The sequence below is a fragment of the Nyctereutes procyonoides genome, unplaced genomic scaffold (genome assembly GCF_905146905.1).
Source record: "Nyctereutes procyonoides isolate TBG_1078 unplaced genomic scaffold, NYPRO_anot_genome, whole genome shotgun sequence".
NCBI classification, from domain to species: domain Eukaryota; kingdom Metazoa; phylum Chordata; class Mammalia; order Carnivora; family Canidae; genus Nyctereutes; species Nyctereutes procyonoides.
This window is the reverse complement of record NW_026575030.1, coordinates 24364938-24380133: the sequence shown is the minus strand read 5'-3', so window position 1 is coordinate 24380133 and position 15196 is coordinate 24364938. Positions and strand designations below refer to the sequence as shown.

The 15196-nt window shown below is 41.8% G+C and overlaps 1 protein-coding gene across 1 annotated transcript in view; it reads left to right on the top strand.

Moving 5' to 3' along the window:
- The window catches only part of CD86 (CD86 molecule), a 63675-nt gene that overhangs the window by 11158 nt on the left and 37321 nt on the right, over positions 1–15196 (top strand). The window contains 1 exon segment of the mRNA XM_055315789.1: positions 10812–10950. Within this exon segment, the coding sequence (XP_055171764.1) occupies positions 10812–10950 (139 nt within the window).

Here is a 15196-nt window from a genome sequence, read left to right as displayed (position 1 = left end):
AAACTCAGTTTCTTTCACACCTCTAGTTGTGTTTTCACACCTACAGGCAGAATGATCCCTTTATACACCACTTAGGTATCGATCTGAGGGTCTCATTTAGTTCTGAGGGATCTTAGGAAAAACATTTCCTTGGATTAAAGGAACTTTGGGCAAGTTATTTACTTCTATAAGCCTGTTTCTTCATCTGTTAGAAGATTTAATAGTTTCCAATTTTCAGAGGGTAAGGATTAAGTGAGTGAATGGAGGAATATGAAATGCATGGCTGGAAGGAAGAAGTGATTGCTGGGATGAGCAGGGATGGGGCTGGGAACCTTACATAGGTGTTGTCCCTGAATCTTTACAATAACCATATAAATTAGGTATTATTTTCCCCATTGAAAAAAAATGAGGAAATTGAGGTTTAGAGAGGTTTGGTAACTTACTCAAGGTTGCATAATTAGTAAAAGGTAGAGTGGAGAGATTTACTTAAAAAGAGCCAAACCACACCAAAAAAGTACACTGACATCTGTGTGACATTCTAATGATAGTCATATAGCATTATCAGTGAGAAATTAAAACAGATTCAGTTCTATATCCTGCTAAAACCTTGAGATCACCAGCTGTGTGTCTCTAGGCAAGTGACCTAACTTCCCTGAAACTCAATTTCCTCATCTGTAAAACTTTCTACATTTATTATATTAAACTAAATGAAGTAATGCACTTAAAGTACTACCTACTTATAAGTGATTGATGAACAGGTACTAAGTTTAATAATGTTTACTGGACCTGCACTAAGTATCAAGGATGCAAAAGGAATTAAACATGTTCCCTGCCCTTGTGGAAGTCAGGACAGGACATCCATATGAGCAGTGAAGTTTTGTTTTTTTTTTATAAATTAATTTTTATTGGTGTTCAATTTACCAACATACAGAATAACACCCAGTGCTCATCCCGTCAAGTGTCCCCCTCAGTGCCCGTCACCCATTCACCCCCACCTCCCACCCTCCTCCCCCTCCACCACCCCTAGTTCATTTCCCAGAGTTAGAAGTCTTCATGTTCTGTCTCCCTTTCTGATATTTCTCACACATTTCTTCTCCCTTCCCTTATATTCCCTTTCACTATTAATCATATTCCCCAAATGAATGAGAACATACACTGTTTGTCCTTCTCCGATTGACTTACTTCCCTCAGCATAATACCCTCCAGTTCCATCCACGTTGAAGCAAATGGTGGGTATTTGTCATTTCTAATGGCTGAGTAATATTCCATTGTATACATAAACCACATCTTTATCCATTCATCCTTCGATGGACACCGAGGCTCCCTCTACAGTTTGGCTATTGTGGACATGGCTGCTAGAAACATCGGGGTGCAGGTGTCCCGGCGTTTCATTGCATCTGCATCTTTGGGGTAAATCCCTAACAGTGCAATTGCTGGGTCGTAGGGAGCAGTGAAGTTTTAACACAAGGAGGAAACCCTTAAAGTGAAAGAATAAATGATGTGACTTGGGAGGGAGAAAGATACAGATATGGTGAAAAAGGAGAGAAAGATGGCAGGCAAGGTTCAACTGTGAACTGTGGAGTGATCTGGATCTGAAAGGAGCAGAGGAGTTTTGCATATAGAAAAGTCAGGAAAGGCATGCCAGGCGGAAGGAATAGGTTATGCAAAGGCAAAGTACACAAAAAGTCCTGAAAGGTCAAGGAAGGTCAAGGGACAGTGAAACAGTTCAAGTGGGACCAGAAGGTAGGTTATATGGGTTGACTGATGAAAGCAGAAGAGAAAAGTTGGATTCAGGCTGTGAAGGGCATTGTGTGTTTTCCTAAGAAGTATGGCCACTGGCGCATGAGGGGAAAGGGAGCAAGTCTTCAAAACAAGGAAGTTTCGTAATCAGATTGCTCTCGGTGAACAGTAATGATAGGGTAAAGGATAGTGAAAGGCAAACAGCCAGGATGCTGTTGCTGTCATCCAGACAAGAGGTGATAGAGACCCCAAAACTGGCCACCAATGAATGGGTGGCGGTGAGGAAGAGGAAGTGAAGGATGATATAAGCACAATGTGTGAAATCCAAGGTATGAAAATGGCTTGCTCCCTTATTTACCACAGTCATCCCAAAGGACCAAAACAAAAACACAGAAAACCTCTTGTAAAAATAATCTCCTTTGTTTGTATGCAAATAGGCCATGCACAGTGAAAATGGAACTCAAGTATGATGACAAATACAATATTTTGTCTCCAATACTTGAATCGCGAAGATCGGTTTATCAGTGCAGTCCTTCTTAAGAATTCCAATCTCTTCACATCAAAACTGCAGACAACCAGTGCGAGGCTTTTTTTTTTTTTTTTTTTTTTGAGATTTCTTTCCCTCTTAAACCAGATGTGAGGAAAGCTATTTAAGGCGGTTTTCAAAAGAGGCTATCCTTTTCTCACGTGGCTAGAGAGTAGGAAGAGTGACATCTGTTTTATTGGAAAATTTCTTCCAAGTAGCCACATGCCTACGGGGTGATGGACCTTTAGAATCTTCCAGATAAAAGCATGTGAAGGGAACTGCAAAATTACGTCTCAATGGTTCTGTACCATCAACTTCAAAATTGCAAATCCAAGTTGATAAATACATATTGTAAGGGTTCCCAGAAGTCTCATGTACATTGCTTTTGCTTACAGAGATGCCACGGGAAGTGAGCCTTTGAGTGTGCTATGCCCACTCCCTCAACTCTGTTGTGAAATGGAAGCTTTAAAAACTCCAGTGGTTGTTTTGTTTTGTTTTAACAAGCTTAGTCATACTGGCTGTATTCTATATGCCCCAATCTAGTTTATTTTACTTTGTAGAGTACATTTTATTTATGCTCTTATATAAATATTTTGCATAAAAAGGTGCTTTCGCAGATCATGCTTCCCTAAATTTGAAATATGCTGCCATTTGCTAAAATGTGTTAGTTTTGTTATGTATTATATTCTCTCCTCAGCACAAATAGGAAAAAGCATATGGACTTAACTCTTCAAACCACTTTTTACATTTAGCATATTACCTCATTTTATTTCTTCTAACTAAGATTTAAAGGAAATGGCAAATGTCAGATGCTTTGTGAAAGAAATGACAGTTTCTCAGAATGTGTAAGTGCATACCCTTAAGCAAATGGGCCACTTTAAATTCAGAAATCACAATGTTCTGAATTTGGGTTTAATGTTCCCAGTTAACACTAAAGATTAATAAAGTGCTATGTTTGGAATCATATATTTACTTTGTTGAATTCTGAAAAGTACCATCACTGATGTTGGTAGTTTATTGGTATCAATTTTTTAAACTTTGTATATGTTTCATTCATCTTGGAAAGATTTTACATAGTTTCGTTATTTGTTAACGAATAACATCTTTTGGGTAAACTTTCAGAAGTCCTAAGATTCTAAGATTATATTGTAAATATTACGAGATAGCTAGGATATAGAATTATTAAAATAGAAATTAAGTATCACTTTAGTCTACCCTTCTCTTGACTGAGTTCTCTACTGTGCCACCCATGACTAATGGTCATGCAGACACAACAACCATTTAAAATATGAACTGAAGGAGAACCAATATTTCTTAGAAAAGCCTATTCCCTTTTCTTAATTATGACCGATACAGATACGACCTAGTTAGAATCTATCACATACTATTAGGAAGTTATTTCATCATTAGGACATCCTACATAACTAAAGTTGTTGATCTTGAAAATCACTTGGTGGCAGGTCCCTCGACATTACTAATTGGTATAGGTCTCCTGCACTCACCTGCAGAATCTTGCAGAGCAGGGACCCTCTGCTTTTGTTCATCTTATATCCTAGGACCAGCCCAAGACCTACTCATTTAAGGCTGGTGAAGCATTTATTGAATGGCTGAAGGCAAATTAAAAAGTAGAAATTCTAAGTGGCACTAATCAGTGGCTTATTATTGGAAAATGGGAAATATTGTTAAGATACAAAAGATGGGTAGAAACAAAGGTAAAGCATAAAATATGTGTATTTGTTTGTCACTAGAGTCTATAGTTATTACCAGTTCCCATGGACACCCTAGAGCGACCCCTGAAGCTGTGCCTAGTTCCTTTTATGACATGTTTGTATGCACAGCAGGCAGACACGGGGGCAGGGTTGCTCTGCAGGTGGTCTTGTTGATATACTTGTGATCTCTACTGTCCTGGGGTTGAGTTGTGAGCCCCTCAGTTCCCCAAGCTGTAGTCCTTTCTGGCTTGGCCTTGTTTCCTGATCTGTGGTCCAGTTCCCCATTGCCCCCTCGGGCCTATCTCCCAGTGCTGGGCCTTGTTCCATAGCGAGAAACAGTGAAGTGCCTCCACCCACCACACTGTAGATACCACAATTCCAGAAGCTCCCAATTCTGCGTGTGCCACAGCACACCTCCACCCCACTCAGCCGTGTCTCCACCAGACAACTGACCATTTTCAGACCCTGGGTTTGGGATGGCTGGCTCCTTACCTGCCAGGGTTGCCATCCTTAGCCTGAGCTCTATGCCATGTTTCATCTTCCACCCTTGCCCATACTGCTAAAGTAGCGGTTCATCTAAAGGCCACATCCAGCCCAGGTACAACAGTACTTCTTTTTCTAAAACCTGTACATCCTGACGCTTGCCGTTTGATAATTTTTCCTTACCCTACCTTTTACTAGATGCTAATGTAATCTTCAGTCCAAATACATGTATACGGTTGCTGAAGTTTGGGTATGTTTTATTAAGCCACCATTCGGTTTTGAGAGATTCTTGACAGCCAAGAATCTTTTGCATTCATTTGATAGAATCTTGTAAATAAGATTGGTGGTGGTGTCCTTTGGCTCTGTGACTTCTCCTCAGAAGACATCTAGGCAAAAGTATGTCACTAGGTCCTAGTTTCTGTGCTCAGAAGTTGATCGAATATAACTTAAGAAACAATACATGTTCCCTCTTTCTTAGCACGCATGAATGATGGGTGTGAATTTGCATCATGAGAAAGTGAATAAAATAAGACACCCCGGGCAGCAGAGACACCACCCCAGGACTAGAGAGGAGCCTGCGCTAGAGGTTGTAAGAATGAGGGTCTCTCCCTACCTTGGTGACCCTCTTACAGGATATAAATATGGAGGCTGCAAAACTTTGGCTCAGACAAAGAAAAAGACTCAACCTTCAATACTTAAGCATTTAAGATTGCTTTTAAATGTACGTCAATGCTGTATCTCCCACTCAAAGAAAAAAGAAACTTACTGCGTTTCTAAGAATGTTCCTCCAGAAACATGGAACTGAAAGCTATTTTTTATTGATCTGGGCCTTAGAACACAATGGGACTTTTTAACGTACTTAAGGAACTGACATAAAAACCTATAATTCTGCACAAGAAAGATGCAGAAAATATCAAAATAAAGGGCAGAAATACTAAAGTACAGATGTTTTGCAGCAATATTTTATGCATGGTGTTTGATCACAAGTGGGCAACATGGAGAAGTGAACCTCTGAACTGTGAAATTGATGCTAATTTTCTTACCCACTAGTGTAGAAGCTCTCTAAAATGTCATGTCATTAACTTAGCTGCTTTACCAGGAATCAGTGCATGTGGTTAGTGTGTGTGTGTGTGTGTGTGTGTGTGTTTAATCAATTAGGCTTCTTTTTTTTTTTTAAACAATTTTAGACCTACAGATAAATTGGGCAGACAGTACAGAGAATTCCCATATACCCTCTCCCCGCACACAGTTGCCCCTATTATGATCGTGAGTAAGTGTGGTATATTTGCTACAATCAGAGAACCAACATTGTTATTAAAGCTCATGCTTAACATTTAATTCCCCTCTTTGGGTTCTGCAGTTCTATGGGCTTTGACAAATTTATAACATGTATCCACCTTACAGGATCATAAGGAAAGTTTCACTGCCATGAAAATCCTGTGCTCCGCTATTCACCCCTCCTCACATTTCCTGGCAACCACTGATCTTTTTACTCAGTGGTTTTGCCTTTTCCAGAATGTCATCTAATTGGTAGCATACAGTATGTAGCCTTTTGAGGTTGACTTCTTTCATTAAACCATATGCATTTAAAGTTTGTGTCTGTCTTTTCATAGCTTGAGACCTCATCTCTATTTATCATTGAATAATATTCCATTGTATGGGTGCACCACACTTTGTCTATCTATTCACTTACTGAAGGGCACCTTAGTTGCTACCGTTGAGCCACCCAGGCATCCCACTGAGCACCTTTTAACGTGCTTATCTACCATCTGTATATCTTCTTTGGTAAGGTGCGTGATCAGATCTTTTGTCCGTTTTTAGACCGAGTCATTCCTTTTCTTGGGTTTTAAGAGTTCTTTATACATTTTGGATGTCAGTCCTTTATCAGGTATCTGTTTTGCAGATGCTTTTTTCCACTTTGTGGCTGTCTCTTCATTCTCTCAGTGGTCAGGGTGTTTATACTTTCAGGAGGAAGGGTTTTAGAAATACTTTCTCTAACAGCAGTAAAAGAAAAAATTCATAGCAAATGTTTTACGCTCTCTCAACTGGTGTCAGGGATCCCTCTCTGTGGACCCAAAAGAGTTCAACTAAAAGGGAAGCCTCAGGCCCTGGGAGTGGTGGCTAGCTATCCTGCACTGTGAGAGTTTACGCAGCAGGGCTAGGAACAAGAACAGAACCTCCCTGAGCTGCATGACTTCTAAACTAAACACCGTTTAGGAACTATGCATAGGGTAGGAATTTCTGTCCAGAAATCCAAGTATGTAAAAGATAATCACTTTCCATATTTCCTTTAACTCAACCTAATTTCACCCGTGAGACCCATCCTGCCAGTTGGATAGGTGATTCCGTCTTGATCATACAGGGGTGCCCTTTCCTTCCTCCAGAATTCAGGAAGCTTACTTAATGCCTAGAAATGGGAGAAAGGGCTTAACGTCCCAAGTCTGTCTTGGTTGCCATTGGCAACCTCACTATCTAAACCACGGGAATCTGTGAAGCCTGGCAGCTCCCGGCCCCCATGTCAGTGGGGGTTACCAATTGAGGCCCATGAGCCAAGCGCACTGCCTCTGTAGGCAAGAGCCATGACTCCAAAGCTTTAGCCCCCCGGGAGCACTGAGAAGGGTGCTTGGATCCCACTGCTCCCAGGACCCAAACACCTCTGCCCTTCCTTCCTCTTGCATTTCAAAAGTGCTCTCTTTTCTCTTCTTATCTAGGACACTTGTATCATCTCTTCCATGGGCTTTCACAAAAGCCCAAAGGTGCCTTGACTTTTGTCTCTTCTGCTTTCTCTCTTGCAAAAAACAAAACAAAACAAAACTGTGTGTCAAGAAATCTCGAAAACAAACACATTTCAATAAAAAATGCTGCTACAATTATTTGTGGAAACGATCTTGTCCTATATTGGAACTACCACAACATATAATATTTAAATTTCCTCTTGACCAGTGACCACAGGAAGTCATTTATATATAGCAAACAAATACATGGCTGGAATTGGAAAATTTGGCTGTTTGGATCTTTCCAAATGCCCACAAGTTCCTAGCTCTGCCCTTCCCTGCCCCCAGAGGAGAGCCTAACTATGTGGTCCCAGGGGAATATCTCTTGGGCAGTTCAGCAAGAACATCACAAAGGTATCTATTTCCCTGACCCAGCTACCATCTCTGGCCACTCGCTTCCTGCTGCTTTTTCTTGTAGCCTTGGCCTCATCAGATATGAGAACATCTGGGAGTGAGGCATGGAGGAAGCAGCCCCACACAGAAAGCAGCCTTCTGAGGTTACTAGTAACTTCCTCCTTACTAAGCACAAGGAACTGATCTTCATTTTGCTTAACCTCATCTTAGCATTTGATATTGTTGACCACCATCACTGCTGAACCCCATCTATCTTTGGCCCTGATGACCCTTGGGTAAGGCCTTCTTATCAAATTTTTCAGCGGCACATGGCTTGAAAAGATGACCAATACAATGAAAGACATGTATGGGATTTAGAGTAATTTTGACTGGCTGAACACTGACACACAAATAAGATTGGACCAGGAGGTGGTGATCTCACATGACACTTGAAAAAATAAAAATCATGGTCAGCCACTCCAATACAACTGTTTATACGCTTATTTGATCTCTGACTCATTAACAAAAGTGATCTTATCATCATCCATTCCTTTTTGTGAGCCCTCTCTGCAAAGAGGTATGTTAATAAATTCAGGAAGTCAGATGCCAGTGAGAGAATCACCAGGTTGCTTTGGTTCTAGAGACCACATCATATGAGGAACAGTTGAGGACACTGATACTATTTAGCAGAGGGAAGAGATATCTGCTTTCAACTCTTTGGAGGGCTCCATGTAAAGAAGTTAAAAATGCATATACCAGTTAGTTTACTATACAGGACAGAGACAAGTAGATGGTACTTATAGGGCTGAGGAGAGAGAAGGGGGAGATGTGAGATTATTATAAAGAAGACCTTTTTCTCTTATAACTGTCTTATCAGGTAGTGAGTTTTCCAACATAAGTGAGAAAGCAAAGACTGGATGTCCGTCTACTGAAGATAATATCAAAGGGGTCCTTGCTTCACAGTGAGAAGCTGGGATGACTTCTGAGGTCCCTTAGACAACCCAGCAATGCTAATGAAGTCATGGAGTAAGGGAATTCCATGGCACCGTGTTGTCCTTTATTTCTGCTGCCAGCCTCACCCCTTATCTCCCATTAATTCAATGTTGCAGTATATAGGATCCTGCTCTAAGCAGGAGCTGAAACGAGGAGATGAGAGAAAATATGTGAAAGGGAAAACAATAAAACAGCTTTTTTTTAAAAAAAAAAACCTGCTACATGTCAGGATCTGTGTGAGACACCATATATGTGTCTTTCTGTCTAATCCTTACAACAAGCTTATAAGATATTTAGCATTACTTCTGTGATGAAACTAGGGTTCAGAGAAGTTAGATGACTTCCCCAAGAACACACACGTATCAACTAGTGTTGAGTTTGAACTAGCCAGAGTTTGAACACAGGTGTCTGTGATTCCAAAGCCCTGTGTGATGTGTTATTTTTTACTCACCCTTCACTTATGGCAAGGTATATTGGCTTTTAAAATTTTTTTGTTGATATAAAGACTCCTTTTAAAATAAACTGACTCAAAAGTAAGTCAAGAGAAAAATAAGTGTATAAAAAAATTAATACAGATTTGACATAGATATGAAGTGGGACTAGTAGCTAGAGTGACTGAAATTCGGTAACTACTATTCCAATATTCCAATAGTAAGACTTTCCAATTTAGTCTATCTTAGATTTTGACTGCTGAGTACAAAGAAACAAAGGAAACTTGAAAAATGAGTGGAATGTAAGTTGATTCTCCTGTGCCCTGATACATGGGTAATTTCATATGTTACAATAAGGAAACTAAATGGACCCTTTGAAATTAAAAAAATATATGATTGTAAAATCCAGAGGAAAACCCCAGGTGGGGCCTATCCGAATAAAGGATGAAGTTTCCAAGGTATACACACAGAATGGCTGAGAGGAAGTGAAGACCCTATGAGTCAGGGCCCGGGACCCATGCAGGAAGGCTATGGGTTCAAGAGGTCCTGGACGGAAGGTGAGGGAGTTGACGTGTTTTTGGGAAGAAAGACCATCACCTTTCCAGTGGTTAAGGATAATCTTTGTGGTCCAATAAAGGTCAAAATGAGAACTGGATGGTCTAAAAGGAAGACAGGAAAGTAATAATGAAGAGTAAGTAGCTGCATAGCATGCTCAGGGCCAGGCGATTTACATGCAAGATCCCATTTGTCTTTCAGAACAAAGCAGCAAGGACGCTGGTCACATTTCCTGAATAAGAAGACTGAGATGGGGAGATAGATGTTCAGAACTTTTTCAGGGCCCAGCAATCAAGCCAGCATTTGACCTTGGGCCACCAGTTTCAAACCCAGGCTGTGCTACTTCCCCTGCACCACAAGTCCTTGCTTGGGTGCTCCTTCTCAACCCAGACAACAAACAGCTTTTCCTTTGTTACTTTAATTTCTCCAGCCCTGCAGGGCACAGTTGGCCTCCAGGGAGTGGAGGAGGCTTGCTCAGAGGGAACTTCTCTCTTGAGTGCAAATACTGCAGGCTCAGAAGCACACAAATCCCCCTCCCCTCCCCCCAACACCCCGAACTTTGAGCAGAGGGCTTTGCAGGGCCAGACTGAGTCAGAAAAAGAAGCCATACACTGGGGGCAGGATTATAGGTGTGAAGCCTGTCCCTGCTGAAGCACTAGGTTTGGAAAAATCCACTTGACATTCACACAGCTGTCACTCCTCTGCTTGTGACTTGTCCCTGGACTTGAGAGTACCACCTAGTTCTATGAACAGGAGCCAAGGTAATAGAAACATTCTAGATTAGGACAGTTAGGATTAGATTGGGAAAATGTAAAAACGGGCTGTGTATGTTAATTGACTTCTAGCAGGATCCATGGAGGTACACGCAAAGTGAATGGTTGGTGGGGCGGGGTGCAGTGAGAAGAGAAATACCCAGTGTCTGGGTTCTCTGATTACAAACTGTCTCCTGCAGCCCTGCCAAGCCAGAAACAGTGCAGGGTACCCCATCAAACACTTGTTAAACTGAGCTGAACCTTTACCTATGAGCCTCAGAGCCTGCACTCCTGGATCCCTGTCAGTCTTTGTCATATTTGTGGCTGGGCTGTCTTTGGGGAGTTTCCTCAGGGCTTTACATTCACTCACTCTCCGCCAGTGCATTCGTAGTCATTTTCATCGGTGGAAATGCCCACCTGCCATCAGAAGTTATCTGGAACCAGCCCCTGTCTGTGGTGCTATTTCTTTCTTGTCAGTTCCCCTTTCTACATTTGAGTTCTAGCCTCAGCCCTGACATTATTTCTTTCTCTACAAGGGGTGTTAGGACGTTATGGGGAGCTCACGAAGTCTCCTCTTTGTTTATTCTTAATACCCGGCTTCTGTGTTCCTCGGGAATGCCACTGGGCTTATGCACCTGGTCTCCGGGAGCTGCGGTGGATGGGCATGTGTGACAGGTATGTTCTTCGGGCGCCCGGGTGCCTGGGGGGCACGGGGTTAGATGAGGCTGAGTCTGGGGCAGGTGTTCAGAGGTGGGGCTGGTGGCTGGCCAGGAGCGGGTAAGAAGGGCTGTGGAGGACATGCACCGAGCTTCTGGGCAAGCCTGAGCTTGCTTCTGAGACTGGCCATGTCGGAGGTAGGACAATACAAAGACGTGGCTCTTCCAGCCAGATCCCTTTGTCTGCTTTGGTGACCTGAGGGACAGGACAGGCAGGAAACAGAAGGCGCCACTTACCAAACAACCTGCAGCCGCCCCTGGCCTCTGGCTGCCGGAGGCTCCAAGTAGCTCTGCTGCAGGAGAAACCATCCAAGACGCTGGCCCTGCCTGGGCCCCTCGTGCCAGTGGGAAGTTCAGACAACCCAGGCAAAAGCCACAGCCTCTGCAGCGCTCTCTGCTTTCTTATTTGGCATTTCTCTACCTGTCCCTCTTTTTTTCTCTTTTGTCCATTTCTTCTTCCCATCTAAGTGCCCCATCACACTATTGGCTCCTCTTGGCACCAGAGACCAACAGCCCATTTGAAAAGAAAGTCTTAGGTCAAAAAAGAGCCCAGGCAGTGGTTTCTCGTGTTCTGTATACCATGAACGTATTTGCATTTGCAAATAGGCTTAAAATAGTGTCTCCACTAATAGTTATTTAAGGAGAGACAGGTGAAAATAATTTTTGGCCAAGGGAACTTCCCACTCCCCTCAAATTGTAATAGCTAAGGAGATGGTCTATTCCTCTGACGTGTAACCTCAAACTTGGGACGAAGGCTCTGGACTTACATGAGTCTAATTATGTGTGCAAGCTCACAGTTCTGTATTATTTTAACTGTTTGCTGTTGCAGGTACCATGAATGCTATTTATATGAGCTATACCATGTATAATGGAAGCTTTTATAAATGTTTGTTCATTGGTGTGTTCTAAATATATTTATTGAGGGCTTACCTATGTCCCATGTAGTGGGGTTTTAACAGGGAGCATAAAAGACATGGTCCTTGTACTCTTGAAGCTTTTAGCCTTATTGGGAAAACAGTGCTAATTAAACAGTCACACTAACATGACTATATGGCGACTGTGCTTTGAAGGCAAGGAAATGGCTCTTTGTGATTTTACTCACTGTTTAATAACCATGTCTTTGAGCTTGATATTTTGGCTACTCTAATACCCCTGAATGTCAGATGTCTCTTCCTGGTGGAGATGAGGATTGGATTTTATGGAGTTGAGGCTAAGGTGAGTGTGGAAAGAGCATAAAAGGTGAAAAGGTAACCCACGCCAGGTTCTTTAGGAGAGAATTGAGATGTTTGAAATACCATGTTTCAAAAATGGGATAGAGGCCAGGTTTAGGTGTTTCTGGGCTAGGAGCCTAAAGCTGTGAAGAAACAGAACAAGAACAAAACATGTCTGAAGCAAGTAAGGAGGGTGGTCGGAAGGTTCCTGGGCGGTTATCCAGAGTCTAGGCAAGTGTTGACAATTCACCTTTCGTGGTCAGGCAAACAAGAGTATTTAGGGGGCCGGACAGAAGGATAGGGCCTTAGGCTGGGCACATCATTCCTTACTGGACCTTTATCCTCATCTCTAACCTTATGTAGAGCCTTGTTTCTGAACCGTAGATTGGCATATACTCAGGGTGAGCTTTGGGAAATAGACACCATTTTGAATAGGTATAGAGGAAAAATATGTCTTCAGCACTTTCCATCTCCCCATCAGAAGAGGAAAGTTCCCATTCACTAGTCTCCCTACTTTTTTTGAGTATGATTCCTTTCTGAGTTCCATTTCCTATTTAGATAAATTAACTTGAACTTAACTCTTAAGGGCTAAAACCAAAAAACATTGCTCCTTTCTAGTTAGCGTTTGCATTTTAATAGGGGCTTTCAAAAATGCCTTAACCCAAGGAATGAGTAATTTGGGAATTCCAAGCACCGGGGTAGAGCTGGTACACGGAATGGGGAGTGGGGACGTCCCTCAAATTGTGCCCTTGAAACACTAGCTTTCTCTCTTTGACCATGATTCTGGTTCTGAGAGAACAGGAAGGGGCCCTCTTACAGGGCCAGGATTGGCATAAATGCCTTTTAGTGAGTTCTGTGGGTCTTATTTGCGGTAGGCGGAGCATTTGATCAGAGGTGCACAGACTCACTTGTATAACTTGGCATGATGCTTGCTCATAGGCACTTTTTTGGCAAAAAAGGAAAAAAAACGGCTTCAACAACCATTGATAATTTGGAAAAGGGATGCTCCTTGTCTCAGAAAGATCCAATTCTAGATATGACTAGGAGAACCGGGGATGTGTCTCGTACACAAACTTGCTCTAAGTAGACTGGAAAAACTAAATGCTCTCACCATGCTGTGCTCCTTCTTTTGGGTGAGCGAGGGGAATGGACTCATGATTTTAATACTTAGTCACCTATAATATCAGGGAATGAATAAAAGCAGCCTTCTTCTCCTTAAGAGTCTACATAGACATTTCTTCATTGTACATACGCATCTTTGATGCTGTTACATCTGTGTGGAAACACTATGCTCCCAAGTGGGTGAGGGGAAGGACAGCTTATCAACGTAAGGCAGTATTACGTAGGAAAAATTCTCCACAAACAGAGACCCAGGAGGATTTGCTCCAAGAAGAGATTGGAAACCAAGTTAGTCAAATGACCCAGCCTGAGCTAGAAAGAGACATAGAGGGCAGGGGAGCTCAGCAAAGCTGAAAATGGGTGACACACATCCAGAGCCAATCATCTCCTGTGTCCACCAGACACCACGAAGTGCTCACGTTTTCATCAAGGCAGCGCTCATGTTCATGTCTTTCTTGTCATACCCACGGTCCTCATCTTGGGTCTATGAGACTTTAATATTGGCTTTCTTGATCCCCCTCACATCAGCCCTCACCTCCTTCCTCAGGCCACTGACAGGCTTATTTTCTTTAAACTTTGATTAAATATTTTTTCTGCTCCTAAACCATTAATCCCAAACTCTCAATTTTCTACCATATCAAATACAAACTGGTCTGACATTGCAGACTCCATTAAGCTATCCTACTCTACTTACAGAAATGAATTTCCCATTATTTGTGCAAGTAAAAAAGTAAAAAAGCCCTGTGGCATCCACTGTGTTAATCTCTTAAACAAGAGTGACTTGTAGCACTCAGTTGTTGAATGAATGAATCAATCAATCAACCAATCAATACCTTATCCTCATCGCCACATCCTGTTGATTATAATCCTAAATATTGCTTGAACCTCTCCACTTTTACTTCTGCTACTACCACCCCAGACCAAGTGGCCATCTTCTTTCATTTACATGACCACAGTAGCCAACTGATTGGTCTTCTGGCATCTGTTCCAGTTTCCCTACTATCCATTTGCTACACAGTAGCCAAGTCATCTTTTTAAAATATCGCTCCTCTAATTTCTTCAGTGATTCATGTTGCACTCAGAATAAACACCAAAGTCTGTTACTGACCCCTAAGATAAGCACTATCTGGCCCCTGCTGACCTCGCCAGGCTTGTGTCCCCAGTCTTCTAGTCACTTAAGCCACATCAACCTTCCCTCATGTACCCTCTTGCCTCAGTGCCTTTGCACCAGCTGTTCCTTTTGCCTAAAATCCTCCCAAGCCACTCCCTTTCACCTTTATAGCACGTATTTAATCTGTTCTGTTTACCTATTAGTGTATAACAAACTCTCCCAAACTTAGCAGCTTAAAACAATGAATATTTTACTCTGTCTTACAATGTTGTAGGCCAGAAATCTGGGTAGGCTTTTGAGTGATTTTTCTGTTCCTCATGGCATCAACTGAAGTCACATGGTGGTTAGTGTTAATCTAGTGAATGGGCTGGTCTAGAGCTGCACTGTCCAATTCAGTAGGCGCTAGCCACGTGTGGCTACCACCGATCACTTGAAATGTAGCTCATATAAGAGCTATAAGTGCAAAATACCCACAAGATTTTGTGCAGAAACAAGAATGTAAAATACCCATTAATAATTTTATATTGATTATATGTTGAGATTATAATATTTTAGATATACTGAATTAATTAAACTATATCATTAAAATTAATTTTTACCTTTAAAAATTTTTTTACTGGCTACTTGAAATTTTCCAATTACATATGTGGTTGTATTATATTTCTGTTGGACAGTGCTAACCTAGATAGAGCAAGGGTCAGCATTTTTTTCTATAAAAGACTAAATAGAAAACATCTGCAGCTTTTCTTTCTTTCTTTTTTTTT